The sequence below is a fragment of the Haliotis asinina genome, chromosome 16 (genome assembly GCF_037392515.1).
Source record: "Haliotis asinina isolate JCU_RB_2024 chromosome 16, JCU_Hal_asi_v2, whole genome shotgun sequence".
Taxonomy (NCBI): domain Eukaryota; kingdom Metazoa; phylum Mollusca; class Gastropoda; order Lepetellida; family Haliotidae; genus Haliotis; species Haliotis asinina.
This window is the reverse complement of record NC_090295.1, coordinates 36177619-36193515: the sequence shown is the minus strand read 5'-3', so window position 1 is coordinate 36193515 and position 15897 is coordinate 36177619. Positions and strand designations below refer to the sequence as shown.

General features: G+C 38.8%; 2 protein-coding genes and 1 long non-coding RNA gene across 3 annotated transcripts in view; 2 read left to right on the top strand and 1 right to left on the bottom strand.

Annotated features, from left to right (window-relative positions):
* The window catches only part of LOC137268282 (WD repeat-containing protein 5-like), a 71942-nt gene extending 64478 nt beyond the window's left edge, over window positions 1-7464 (top strand). Inside the window, exon 12 of the mRNA XM_067802826.1 lies at window positions 7166-7464. Coding sequence (XP_067658927.1) covers window positions 7166-7385 — 220 coding nt within the window. The 3' untranslated portion in view covers window positions 7386-7464. The remainder of the gene's footprint in view (window positions 1-7165) is intronic.
* LOC137267557 (COP9 signalosome complex subunit 7b-like) overlaps window positions 1-15897 on the top strand; it is a 519024-nt gene that overhangs the window by 226306 nt on the left and 276821 nt on the right. The window lies entirely within an intron of this gene.
* Window positions 1-15897, bottom strand: part of LOC137267559 (uncharacterized) — a 192136-nt gene that overhangs the window by 90070 nt on the left and 86169 nt on the right. The gene's annotated exons all lie outside the window — the stretch shown is intronic.

Sequence of the window (15897 nt, the reverse complement as noted above, 5' to 3'; positions counted from 1 at the left end):
GTGTGTTATCTTATCCCTTATTGAATCGATTGCTGCTCATGATGTTGATCATTAGATTACAGGTAGCCATTACATACCTGAAATATTGCTGAGTGTAGTATTAGTCAAGTGTTGTTAAGCTGCAACAGGCTATAAACTCATCTATTTAATAAGCAGTGAGGTATCCTTGTTGTTGAAGCATTTGTTCATCATGTTCCTGGAATATTGCTGAAAGTGGGATGAAACCATACTCACATACTTGCTGACTTTTTACGAAAACAGAGTGAGCAGGGATCTCAGTAATATAGCAGGTCAACTATCTTGCCTTTTCAGAACACCGGACGTCATCAGTGATCTGGAGAAAATGTTTTTTCCATTTATTGCCTTTTGAGGGCAATCCAATCTGTTGCCATGAGTCAACCATCAAATCTCTGGCCTTGAATATATATGTTTATATTCCCATATAAATACTATATTGATTTCCTTTTTTTTGTCCATTCAAGGGTTTTACCTGGTCTGATTTGACAGGTTTGTCAGACGTAACCCAAGGTAATAATTTTTTATGACGATAGACAGCTTACTCTTCTGGTCTATGCACAGCTAGTCTATTTTTATGTCTCATGTTTGAGACAAAGTTGTTTAAGTCAGTCTCTTTGGGCCACACATTTTATTGCAACACTGTCATTTGCTAGAAAGAAGTTGATAGGCCATGTCTCGGTGAACCGACATAAAAAATGTTGAGGACCTCCCTGTAATTTCTGAAATGTCCCCTAACAGTTACTGATAGATTTGTTGCATACCTACACTGGTATGTGTTGTTGAACATTTTCAATACCTTGAAGCCTTGGCATTAGAAACAAATGTAGTTTCTTGAATTCAGGAAATGAATTATTTTTAAAGTGCTTTTATATGTGTGGAGATACAGGTTGTGCTTTACTTTTACACAGTACACTTGCATTCTGTAACTGAATCTGATCAAGCTTTTAAACAGGAGCATGAGAATTTTTATCACATTTTGAAAAGGAGAGTATTTTGTTGTGACCCTACACTCATAATTATCAGTCGAGTGCAAAATTAGCATGTTGAACGTCACAATGAGTATTCTTGGATTGTCGATTCTGGTCGACTTTGCCAGCTTTTAGTTTGGATCATAAATATTTTTATCAAATCTGTAAATTGTGAAAAGGAAAGTATTTTGTTGCTACCTAACACTATTATCAGTTGAATGCAAAATTAACACATTGACCACAATGAGCTTACATGTAGCATCAGTCCTGGTTAAAATTGCATCTACAAGTTATCTCGTAGGTGCATCAGTGGTATTTTAAAGCATATTTCACATGTTAGCTAGCAAACAGGCACAAGAGGCAATCACCTCCTTGTGTTCTTTGTTACCATTTCTTTCTTGTAACTATTTGGCCATATGTGAAACTTGTTTTAAAATACCACTGATGTAGCTATGAGATAACTCATAGTGGTAAATTCAGCCAGAATTGATACTATGAGTATACTTTATGCAGTGTTAACACACCGAAAAAGCACTTTACACAGATATTTTTTACTTCTATGTTACGTTAATTTAACTTTAGATGCATAGACCAGAGGAGTAGCCAGTGTGGTGTGAGATGAAGATATGTAGGAATTGAGATTGTCGATGTTGTACCTCTGTGAATTGTGATGGTAGTTAATCTGATGCATGGTTTTGTGTTGTGTGTAATTTGTATGCAGTGTTGGTATTTATTGTGTGGGAGCTGTCTGCAGCACCCATGAAGATTCGGGTTAGAATTGGTCTCAAGCAACCCATGTTTGGCGTAAGAGGCGAATAAGGCGATTGTATGGTCAGGCTCACTGGCTTGACATATGCCTTTGCATGCCAATAATCCTATCTGACATGGATGCTCATGATGTCAATCACTTGAATGTCTCGTCCAGACTCGATTATCAATAGATCACTGCTGTATAGCTGGAAGGTTTCTGACAGCTTTATCAAATAACAAGGAAATAACAAGACTGTCTGCAGTCTTGTGGGTTGCCAAGTTCTTTATGCCAAGCATCAAGGTTAATATTCTGACCTTTTCTGATGCATTTGGCAGCTAGGCTGATGTTTATACATTTGCTCAGTCCACCATGGACCTGCAGGTGAAGCCAGTAGTCCCAGAGAAGATCAATGTAAGAAGAACTCTTCACCAACCCAATGGTCATCAACAGAGTGATGTGGTCAGACTTTCTGGGCCTTCAGCAACCAATGCTTACCATAAAAGGCCACTATGCTTGTCATAAGAAGGGACTAATGGGATCAGGTGGTCAGGCTCACTGACTTGGTTGACACGTGTCATCGGTTCCCAGTTGCGCAGGTCAATGCTCATGCTGTTGATCACTGGATTGTCTGATCCAGACTTGATTATTTACAGACCGCCGCCATATAGCTGGAATATTGCTGAGTGCATCGTAAAACTAAACTCACTCACTCACTCACTCAATCAGACTCGCTGGCGTGGTTGATGCATGTCACCATATCTCAGCTGCACTGATCACTAATGTTGTTGGATTCTGAAATGACCATCATGAAGATGGAATTTTACTAATTAATACAAACAAATATCACAGGAAAACCAATTTTGGAACAAAACTAGGGGTTGAGGTATTTCTGCTCCCATCAATGACCCATGTTAATTTCCTGCAGTTACATCCAAGAGTCTGTGTCTGTTTGCACACTGGTATTGTTTAAACTGCAGCATTGTGCTATTACTGGAAGTCTTGCTTGTTTTGGGGTCTTCTTTCCTCAAACATCACATAAGAGGCGATTAATGGGATTGGCTGGTCAGGCTGGGTTGACACCTGTAATCGTTTCCCAGTTGCATAGATTGATGTTTTTGCTGCTGGTCCCTGGATTGTCTGGTCCAGACATGAGTATTTACATACGGCCATCATGTAATTGGAATAGCTGTGATAAAAATGGAACACTGTTCAAGTGACTTAATACTGAACCAACAGGTTCTCACTCACTCATCATCCCTCTCACTCAGTCACCATCTCGCTCACTACTCATTTCACTCAACCATTAACTCAACCTCTCACTTACTCACTCACTCATTCATTCATTCATTCAAGCACTTGACTATTCACTTAATTACTCACTCACCATCCCACTGACTCACTCACCATCCCACACTCTCACTGACTCACTCACGCTCACTCACCATCCCAAACTCTCACACACACACACTCACACACACTCACCATCCCACTCACGCACTCAACATCTCACACACTCAACATCCCACACACTCAACGTCCCACACTCACTTACCATCCCACTCATACACTCAACATCCCACACACTCAACATCCCACACACTCAACATCTCACACACTTACTCACCATCCCACTCACACACCATCCCGCTCACACACTCACCATCCCACACACTCACCATCCCACACACTTACCATCCCACTCACACATTCAACATCCCACACACTCAACATCCCACACACTCACTTACCATCCCACTCATACACTCAACATCCCACACACTCAACATCCCACACACTCACTCAACATCCTACTCACACACTCAATATCCCACACACTCAACATCCCACACACTCACTCACCATCCCACTCACACATTCAACATCACACACACTCAACATCACACACACACACTCAACATCCCACTCACACACTCAACATCCCACACACTCAACATCCCACACACTCACTGACTCATTCACACACACTCACCATCCTGCTCACTCACTTACTCTCACCACCCCGCCACCACCCCCCCACACACACACACTTACTCACCAACACACTCACTGATTCACACACTCTGCCCTTGACATCTGTCCTTGTAAAATCAATTGCACATGTTTCAGAATTTATTAACATCATGAATATTTCACTTCCTGATGTCCCAGCTGTGTGTCCTATTTTCTGCATTGTTGCCTGTGGGACATGGTCCCTGATGGTGTTGTGAGATGTGTGATAGCATGACATCAGTTGACAATTTGCTTTCAGCTGAATTCACATATTTATGGTTGAGAACTGAAGTTGAACTGAAAATCTATATTTTGGGCATCACATCATATAGCATGATACTATGGAAACTAGAATAATCGTAAACTACAGTTTGCGATTTAATGGTACAGAAGAAAACATGCTATGACCCTTGTTTGTAGAGTGTGGCATGTGTAGAATGCTGTGCGTAAATGTCAAGAGTGGTTTGTGTTTGACCTGGAACCTTGTCAAGAGACAAATGTCCCTGATGGTTTGTACTTTTTGCTTAAAAAAGTATGGTTCTATGGTTATTGAACCCATGAAGATCCGGGGTATGTTAGGCCTTCAGCAACCCATGCTTGCCATAAAAGGCGACAATGCTTTCCGTAAGAGGCGACTTACAGGATTGTTTGGTCTGAGGATTACTGACTTGGTTAACACATGTCATTGGATCCCAGTTGCTCAGATCAATGCTCATGCTGTTGATCACTGGATTGTCTGGTCCAGACTCGATTATTTACAGGCTGCTGCCATATCTCTGGAATATTGCTGAGTGCAGCGTAAAACTCAGCTCACTCACAAAGAAAGAAATGCTGACTTTTCATCAGTGACACTGTGAAATGACTTGAACAATATTCACAACTTTCCTGTATCTAACCAGATCCTTTACACTCATGATTCTCGTTGTCATGCATGGAGATGGCGCCACTAACTGGAGTTTGCTGAATAGGTTCATGCATGTTTGCTTCGAGTTTGAAAATACAGACATGACGATTTTCGAATACAATGTTACCTGTGATGCTCCAGGTTAGAATAGTCACCTTCAGAAACCCATGCTTGTCGTAAGAGGCAAAAATGGGATCTGGGAGTCACTTGACACATGTCATCAGGTCCCAAATGAGCAGATTGTTGCTGTTGATCACTCATATACAATATTTTTAATAATGTTTTAATATTTCCTTAAGCTTGTAACACCTATGTATGATGACCTATGTTGCTTGTTGAAAGAAAACAACAAAGTGATATGAACAAATGTCATCAGGCACTTTTCTTAATTTATACAGAATTGAGTTTATTCCACCATCACACACTCAACATTAGATAATTTCACACTGAACCAAAATGTGATGAAATACCTGTCTTTTGCCTGTCTCTAATTACCAGTGTCCTGTTCACAAAATCAAATGAGCTTGTCATGTGGCATTCTCCGCAGGGCTGGTATATGTGTTTCAGCAAGAACAATTTTATGTCACTATCTTTTGTAAGAGACTATGAGATAGCCTAGTGGATAAAGTGCTAGCTCATCATGCCAAAGACCTGGGTTCGATTCCCCACCATGATATTTCTGGAATATTAGTGAAAGCAGTGTAAAACTATACTCACTCAGTCCTTTGTGAATCTCCTCATGCCTGATGCAGATCAGTTTTTCCAGGAACAGAGTACAGCTCCAGCTCCACCTCCCTTCCTCACCATGGTTAATCTCGTTTAATTGCGAGAATAGTCTATCCAGACAAATTCTGTTAGTGTATAAACTAGTTTTGAAATAATACCTGTCCAACGACTGGCTGTCCAAAAAAGTTACCAGTCCTAAACAAACACAGCCAAAAACTATAACTCTTCATTCAAACCAAGTTAAGTTTATTTTTCCAAATATTTTCCCCAACCAAAGAATGGCCTTACTTATCTAAGAGACTGTCCTTCACAAAAATAGACTGTCATGGATGATGGGATGGGCTATATGTTATATGGTAGGTAAATAGATAGCATGTCAAGATCGGGATGAGGACCTTAACACATTTGAAAGCCTGGGAACAAACCCTTCCTTTGTCTTGCTCAGCTCAGTTATCCATTTTAATGTATTAACTAGTGCAAACTCTCCATTGTTCAACTACATTAAGAAGTTTATTGTGATGACATTAGCACACAATGTACCTGTTTGTCACTTCAACGTCATATTTAAACAGCACATCGACCTGTAGTCACAATGAGCATAGAAGGTGCTTTTCAATAAACAATACGTCACAGAGAATGTCTAATAATGACCAAAGCAAAGTTGGTACTTTTAGAAAGGTATCCTTAGCAACAGAAACTGGGAAATAGAGTGACTGAGAGAGATATCATTTTGTTATCTTGGTGTGTGGGCAAGGAATGTTTGTTCAAAAATAAATTGCTCTTCACCCCCACCCCACCCCACCCTGCACTGCAGGGGAGCATGAAGGTCAGGACACTTTTGTTCAGATATGTCAGTAGCTAAAGAATGGCTATTCAGATATGCATGAAGAACAACAGCTGATATGCAAAGGAAATTAAACTGTAACTTAATAAGAAAAATTTTTACTTACCTTTTAATGAACTAAACGTGAAAATCCCCTTATAGCCAACTAAACATGAAATTCCCTTTTTAACGAAATGAGAAGTAAACTAATAGTTATGAACCTTAAACTGAATATGAAACTGTTGTCTTCTTAGATACTGTCAAATTGTCAATGGGTAGCTTTCTCAAACTATGTTTCTATTTTTCTTTTTTTTTACTATTTTTAATACTTGGGGAAAGCAACCCATCAACATCCTTTCACTCCCTGACACTCAAAATTTTATAACACCTGTTAACAATACACAGTCAGTTAAACCTTGCACAAAATCTCAGGCAGCATGAAAAGCCCATAACCTGGCTGCGAAGCGGATGCGTTTATGCTATCAAACCAAAAACATTACAAACCCCTTCAGAACAACAGCCTTTGTTCAGATGTGTCCAGATGTGAAAAATAAATCTTTGTTCTGGCAAACAAGGATAAGTTGACCATCGTCCTGACAACTGACCCATTTCAGCATGTATGAGTGTCACCCACTGGTGCTTGTCATCGTGAGTGAAGTGGTCCCACATTGTCCACAATCAAGTGTAGTCCGAATATTACTGACTTGCGTCCAAGTGAAACTGTTATGAGGAAGGTGGTCGCAGCTAAGTATGGAACCAATTCCACCATCATGCACTGCACATGCACTAGCCATCACCTGCATTACCTTTCACAAACCAAATGCGACCATTGCCACCACCAACTACTCATAAACATGTTCTCTGCACCAGTCCAACTTATCCTTGTTTGCCAGTAGGCACTGGTGGACTATATTGTTGTATGACCTCTAAAGACATACATGAAATGATCTTCTCTTCTGTTCCAGTCCATCTCAGGAAGAGGAGGAGGAAGAGGATGAGAACTTTTTGCATTTCATTTCCCGATTAAATCGCCCAGGACGTGACTCTGATGTAGAGTCAGATTCTGACCTCAGTGATAGTGACCTTGACCCTGGTATGGATGACGATGTCAATGAGGATGAGGATCTGTCATCCAAGAAAGAAGAGGAAAAAAGTTCATGGTTATCATATTGTGCAATTTTATGAACACATCAGAGGATGAGATACTCTGTTAGATCATGACCCAACAGCATATTTCAAAATGATATTGTACCAGATTTCATTCTGTGCTCACAACGCTTACAGTGGTCGCAGGTACAGCAATACAGAATTTCTGTTTATGAAACAGCCCTGAACAACAGGTGTCAGAATCATTTCCTTGGCTTATTGCTCCAACACTCAATATAGATATGTCTGTACTCAAACTACAGTTTGATTCTATGGGCAATAAGCACAATCAACAGATGCAGGAATATGGATTACAGTCAAAACCCATTTCCTCTGTGATGACCATCAGTCAGGCTGTTAAAGGTTAAAGTCAAGACACTAAACACTGTTAAAGGTTAAAATCAAGACACCAAATTTAGTTAAAGGTTAAAGTCAAGACACTAAAGGCAGTTAAAGGTTAAAGTCAAGACACTAAAGGCTGTTAAAGGTTTAAGTCAAGACACTAAAGGCAGTTAAAGGTTTAAGTCAAGACACTAAAGGCAGTTAAAGGTTTAAGTCAAGACACTAAAGGCAGTTAAAGGTTCAACTCAGAAAGTAATAAAACTGCGCTCATGGTGGAACTTTCACCATCTAGACCAGGGCCCCGATCCTCAAACAATCTCAACACTGTGACGATTATAATACTCAGGAGCAGTGGGGTAGCCCAGTGGTTAAAAAAGTCACACTGAAAGCCCAGGTTCAGTTCCCTGAATGGGTACAGTGTTTAAGCCCCATTTCTGGTGCCCCTCACCATGAAATTTGCTAGAATATAGCTAAAAATAGCCTGAAGTCCAACTCATTCACCCAACTTAGTCTGTCTCAGAGTCCCCTGAGTACATCCTGGTCTATCCTTATTGCAATGCTAAACCTCAAAATGAAGCATGTCTTATAGTTTATTCCGATTCCAACCCAGTGCTCACTGAGGTTACCTGTATTATCTATTCTGAACAACAAAAGAAGCGCAAGCTTTGAAAAAGTGAGATCTCATAAAAGCTAGCGTTCATGTTTGTGTCTTCTATTTAAATACTTGACAAAAAGACATAGTTGTGTTTCTTTTGCTGTTCAGTATAAGACTCAGCATTAGCATCCATAAATTGGTAAAGATTCCTGGTCATTGTGCAAGGATCTTGGGGAACGGGGCCCGAAACCAGGCATTCGCTGTGGAACATGTTTTTACTATTGTCCAGTATAAGGAGCTTGTACCAGCCTTGGACACGAAGTCAGATATCTTTTGTATGTCTTCAAGTATCAGAGAATCATTGAAATATGGAATGGCGCTTAGGACAATCCAAAACAGACAAATGACCATTTTGTTTAGCCAGTCTCTATTATTCTTGAAGAACTCTTCATGCATGTGATAGCATTTACTCTCTGCTTTATGTTCATGTGCAAATGCAGAGATTTTGTCAGAAATAAATATCTTCTCTTTTAGGACATTTGGCACATTTGTATATTAAATATCCGAAATTGTAAAGTATTTTAAGGATATTTTGAAGAACCATCAGTCCCTGTCAAAGAAGGTGAACATAATTATTATCTTCAATCATTATTCTCATCAATGTACACCAATATCAATTGCAAGTCATACAAGCGTTGATAGTTTTAATATTTCTGATGAGCTTGAAACATTTCGTATAATGACTTTATGAATGCTAAGGCTGGACCAGAGGCTTTTCTTCTTGACAATATTTAATCTGTTGATATATGTACAACTTCTATAAACATTTCCTTGATCTGACTACGCTGTTAGGGGAAGACATTTATGGTGTGTTTTACAGAGTTACATCCCTTGGCTGTACAAGAATCTGCTAGTCACACAAATTTATGGTTTTGTGTCTGCCCTATTTACTCAAGAGTATGTGGACCTTGTATTTTTGTGGATGTATCCATCGAAATATGTGCATGACGCCAAATAATAAGCATTCTTCCATCTATTCTTTACCAAAGATTATTAAATATACTGTAGATTATCTGAGTTTATTTAGGAATATTCATTTGTCCCATTATTGCAATACTATAAGGAAGTATTGCCTGACGTAATTAAAATATTTCGGATAGACAACATATTTTATATTTCATCACTGTCACGGTTATATATGTTGATACATATTTATTGGCTCTTGACCATGGTAATATATGGTGCATGATATCGTCCCAATTTAGTTACATATGTTATTCGTTGCATATGCTTTCAACAATCTCCTTCCTATTACCTTGAGAGTTGAAAATGGAATGACCCATACTTGTGTATAAGACAAATCAATACAACAATATTTTGAATCCAAGAATAAGACAACATAAGAAGCACTGGACAAATAAGAATAAGACAAAGCCCTATAGGACAAGACAAAGTCACAGAATCGGAAAAAGAGGATTAGCCGAGCATATGCAAGTGCCCAGTGACATTACAGAATTTTAATCTGACTCTGTAACAATTGTCAATTTCAGACTGTGTAACTAATGGCATGTGTAACTAATGGCATGTGTAACTAATGGCATGTGTAACTAATGACACATATAACTAGGAAGATATCTTGACCAGCATAATATGTTACCGTGGTAACACAAATTATCCTGGTATTCACAGTTGTCGTCAAACAAATGTTGTCATAGTAACAATCCATATGTATTGGAACTGTTTTGTCAGTTTTTGACACTTATGTGCCTTGATATTGAATTCTTCAAGAATTAGCGATAGCACTCAGTTCTGGTATCCTCTGATTGGAGGAATTGTTCGCCCTTGTTGGTAGTTTTACCCCAGTGAAAATTACCCTGTTCTAATTTGAGTATGTCATCGTAGACAGAAAATTCTGTGCCGTGGAAAGCATAAGCACAGTGTTTCCATTATGAATTTCCATCCATTTTGTCTTTCTCAGCTCCCTGAGAAACATACACTATGGGACCCTTTGCGAACATACATTTCAAACAGTGTTGACTTTTGTCAAATGATCACCTTAGCCTCATTTCCAAAAGCAAAATCTTAGTGCTACATTTCAGGGGCCTGTTTACTCAAAATCATGTAAATTAAGGTCACATAACCCTTCAGCTATTTCCCGAGACCCCGAAAATCGTTCCATTCAATGTACTGTATCACTCTCGTGATTATGATAATGAAAAAATAAAACTTCACAATTACATTATTTTATCATGGGTGTTTGCATAACTTTCCTGCATAAATCTTGTAAGAAAAACTTGCCCTAATACAAAGTTGCAGTGTCTTACACTTACAAGATTTTCATGGAACAGGGCTTCCTGTAGCACTAAGATTCCATCGTGAGCAGGGACCTTGTCTCATTGTGTTCTCATTGTTTACACTGATCAGATATTTTACTATACATTTACAACATGTCAACTATATGCTGCTGAATATTTCATAGAACCCGTGAAGATCCAGGTTTGAATTGATCTTCTGGAACCATTGTTTGTCACAAGAGGCAACTGACAGGATCGAGTGGTCAGGCTTACTGGCTTTGTTGACACATGTCATCATATACGAATTGTGTAGATCGATGCTCATGCTGTTGATCACTGGACTGTCTGGTCCAGACTCAATTATTTACAGACCGTCACCATATACATGTAGTTGGAATATTGCTGAGTGTGGCATAAAACTAAACTCCTCTGCTTGGAAGAATGGCTGTCACAAGAGTAAGGACAGATTTGTTATGTTCTTGTTCTTGATATATCTGCATGATTCTAGAGTTGTAACAGTTCCAGGTAAGAAATGGCCCCCTCCTACGGTTGCTGCTCGGTCTTCCCAGAGATTCCAGTTACAATAAGTTCACAACCTGTTCTGGTCTTACAATGCAACTGAATGGATCAGGTGAAACTGTTTGGACCGATTTTGACTATTTTTTTTAGTTTTCTGTGCCTTAAAATTGTACTACTTGCAGACATGATTGATGATGTGGCCCTGAACCAAATGACATTGATTGTTGTCACCAATATGAATCACTGGACTGTCAGGTCCGAGCTTGATTATTTACACGTTGCTGTCATATGGCTGGAATATTGCCGAGTGTTGCATTGAACCAAAACAGAAAGGGAACTGAGCCAGGTTTCATTTAATTTTTCAATAACATTTAAACTTGTGAGTGAAAGATATATGCTGTGCTTGAATTATACATATCTTCTTGTGAATATATTATGCATTTATCATTTTGGATTGGGCAATGTTTTGGTTTGTTTGGTAATATTATGTTACCAAAAAACATTTCTGCTAAGTATTAACCTGTTTGTTTTGAAGCTTTGAGTTTTGGCAGCTATGTGGTTTCAGCTTTTGATCATCCGCTTAAGGTCTGGGTTTGATTCCCGCACGTGGGTGCAAGTTGCATCATTGCTTTTGTGTCCTAGATAATGCTTAAAGGTGTAGGACTCCACCTACCCACTTAGTGAATGTCTTCCACAATCAATATACTGTATTTCCTCTAATAATAGTTGCAATAAAGGCCAGATCTCAATCCATGCAGGGCCTGAGCATGTTTGACGTTTCTGTAATGATGAGTATCACTCCTGATTTATAGTCATGTATAATATATGACGCTCAATTGCTTTGATAAATCTTCTGACACTATCAGTGGGGTAACAGCAGTTTAGGCATTCATTTGTCACAACGAAGACCAGGGTTCAATTCGACTAATAGAGACAGTGTGTGAGCCCATTTCTTGTGTCACCCGCCATGATATTGGAATATGACTAAAAGGTATTTAAAACCTGACTTAATCACTAAGGTATCTTGAGATATATCCTTTGAGTATGTCCGAAAATGGATTATGGGTTCAAACCCTTTGGTTGAAGCATTCGCTCGTCTTGCCAAAAGCCTGGTACGATTTGCGGACAAGGGTACAGTGTGTGAAGTCCATTTCTGGTGTCCCACACAGTGATTTCGCTGAAATATTGCTAATAGCTACCTAAAACTAAACTCACTCACTCACTGTTTGACCCTGAATACATTACATTACATGCCGGAGGATATTGTCAACGCCTCGTCTGTCTGTCCGTCCGTCCATTCATAATCATTTTGTTTCCAGAGCATGACTCAAAAATCGTTCAATATATTTAGACAAAACTTGATAGATATAATAATCTGAACCCATGGTTGTGCCTTTTGCTATTTACAGATTTTTGGCATTTTTTCGTTTTGTTTTGTTTTTCCATGGAACATTTTGGTGTTAGTCTAATGGTGGGGTGGGCTTCGTTTCTGGAGCAGAACTCAAAAACCATGCAATATTTTTCTGCAAAACTTAGTATATATATCAAACAGAACCCAAAGTGGTACCTTTTGCTATGTACAGGTTTTTGTGATTTCTCATTTTCTTAGTTTCCGTGGAAACGTTTCAGACTTAGTCTCAAGAGTGAGAGGTGTGTTTCGTTTCCGGAGCAGAACTCAAAAACTTCTCAATATCTGTCCGTATAACTTCGTGAGGTAGACCACAAAGTGGTGCTTTTTGCTATTTACAAATTTTTTGGCATTTGAATTTTTTCTGTTTTCCATGGGAACATTTCGGACTTAGTCTCAACATGGAGGCATCGGCTTTGTTTCCAAAGCACAACTCAAAAACCATTTGATATCTCTCAATAGATCTTGGCAAATATATGGCACAGATCTTGAAGTGGTGCCTTTTGCTGTTTACAGATATATTGCATTTATATTTGTTATGATTTCCATGGAAACGATTCAAACTTAGTCTAAAAAAACATCAAGTAACCTTCAGATGATTTGTCCTTTCAAATATTTTGGGGTCCGGGGGAATATGTCAACTTCTGATGACTCTTGTTAGATTTGTCAGCCCATACTCCAGGGTTTTGTCAAAGCCCTTCAGGCTTGTCAGCTTCCAGACCGTGATGACTGAAAAACAGTTCAAGGCGACATAAACCCAATCCACTCACTCACTCATTATCATGTGTATACATGCACACACTCTATTAGAGGAAACACAGTATTTCATTTTCGCTCTTTTGTGTGAAGAACAAAATATTCTTACTTGTACTTAAAACAGCCCCCTGAATATATACATGCATCTTGACAACTGGTTTGTTTTGGCTTTTTTTGTGATTTTCTCCATGTATATGATATATGATATGTACATGTATAATAATTATCTGAATCTTGTTATCCAGCCCTCCATTTTCTGAGAGCAATGTAACATTAAACTTAGGTTTTGTTACTGAATGCAAGTTGATGAAATTGTTCTATGGTTCAGGATGAAGATGTCTGAAGTCATCTTTGCAGGTGGTGTCACTTGACTTAACGACAGATGGCTGAAGTGTTAGAAAAACTGTGAAAAAATCATTGGGGTAGTGAAGTTTTACACAAACTGGACACCTGCATGATGCCAGTGGTGCATAGATGACTCATGAGTGACTCATAGATGACACATGGTCATTACATATATGACAGGAGTGGTAGGATAGCCTTGTGGTTAAAGCTTTTGCTCATGACACCAAGGCTGTGGTTTGGTTTCCCACATGGTTATTAGGGCTGGTCAAAAAGTTCTAAGCCCAGTTAATTTCGAGACTGCTGACACTGACTAATCATAGTAGTTTTGTTGGACAGTGCTCTTCATCTCCAGTTATTTTACTCAAACAGATCAACTAGTTCAAAAGCTACAGGTCCTTGAAGCTTAGTGAGGTATACTTAAGAGTACAGCAGATTTGAGCTTGTCACTACCGGCATAGTGTTTTCCATAGAGATGTTCCTTCAATTTTGGGAAAGTTGCTTGAGGCCAGGTCAGATGAATATGGTGGATGAGGAGGTTCTTCGAAGCCACATTGATGTACTGCAGACATTGCCAGTTAAGAGGTGTGTGACGAAGCATTGTCATGTAAAATCAGAATGCCAGCCCTCAACATCTCTCCCATTGTACTTGTATGTATACCCCAGTATGCTTCAAGGACCTGTCACCAGTCTAGAAATTATGTAGGCTTAGAACTTGTTGACGAGCCTGTCTGAAGCACAGTGTCCCCTGTTGTGATATGTAGCATAAAACTAAACTCACTCACCAACATGGCATGACATGAGACACAGATGATCCGTAGGTGACACTTTGATGACATATGTTGATGCATCAATGGCACATGGGTGATGCACAGTTAACTTGTTAATATATTGTTGACACATGACATATTCCCAGTTCACCTATTGTTACACTTACATGAATCACAGTTAAAACATAGGTGACAGGTTTGAAACAACATTGTCACTACATCTGAAAGTTTGACAAATACTGACAAATTGTTAAGATATTGACACACAACTGAAAAATTGACAAATACTGAAACATTGACAGATGGGTGAAACAGTATTGACATAATTGTTGAAACATTGACACAGCTGAAACTGCATTGACAAATTGTTGAAACAGTGACACACAGCTGAAACAGTATTGACAAATTGTTAAAACAGTGACACACAACTGAAACAGTATTGACAAATTGTTGAAACATTGACACACAGCTGAAACAGTATTGACAAATTGTTGAAACATTGACACCCAGTAGAAAACGTAAGGCACAGTTGAATATTGTTCTATTGCTAAAACAATGAATCATGCATGAAATACCGTTTACTCAAAGTTGAAACACTGACTTACAGCTTAAACACTATTGCCTCAACTGAAATATTACGTACTCTCAGTTAAAACATTAATGTTGAGTTTTAAGCCACTTATAGCAATATTCCAGCAATATCACTGTGGGGACATTAGAAATGGGTTTTGCTCATTGTACCCATGTGGGGAATCGAACCCGGACGGTGATGATCGGACACTTAACCAGTTGGCTACCCCACTGCCACCCATGTAAGAATGAATATGTGCCAGATATATTCAGAGTAAACAGACGTTTCAGTCCTTTGTGATTTTCCTTCTCTAGAGTGTTTTCTTATGACTGATGGGTGCTATTGTTGGTTGTATTGTTCTTGTATGTATCATACCCACTATTTGTAGAACATGTATGAATCATTCTGAATAAACTGTTTTCATCAATGACTGAAAATGTGTGTTGGTGTTTATCACACTTTAGAAATACTGAACACTTTTATGGTTACCAAGGCTACACAGGGGAGTCAATCACCTCTGGCACAGAAGGAAGATGTTGCTTTTGTCCTAGACCAACAACCAGTCTCTGAAATGAACATATTTTAAGGAATAAATTCATAGCAAAACCATAATATAATGAAATGGAGACCTGAGACTTTCTTCATTTTCAGAGGCTAAGGAAATCTAGACTTGACACATTTTCTAGACTTGCATGGGCTTTCTTGGATATATTTGCTTCAGGGTCTGTACGACTGACTACTCTAGTCCATCTCTTTTGGTATATGAAAAGATAACATAACACAAGACAAGGTGATGCTTTATTATCCCGAAGGAAATCTGGTTTACAGGGTTGACACTGAAAACACCTCCAATACAAGAAAAGATACATTAGACCACAAAAGCTCTCATGCATATGTTCAAATAAGATTAAAACAACTAGCATATGAGGTAAACATATGAAGTAAAGATAAATG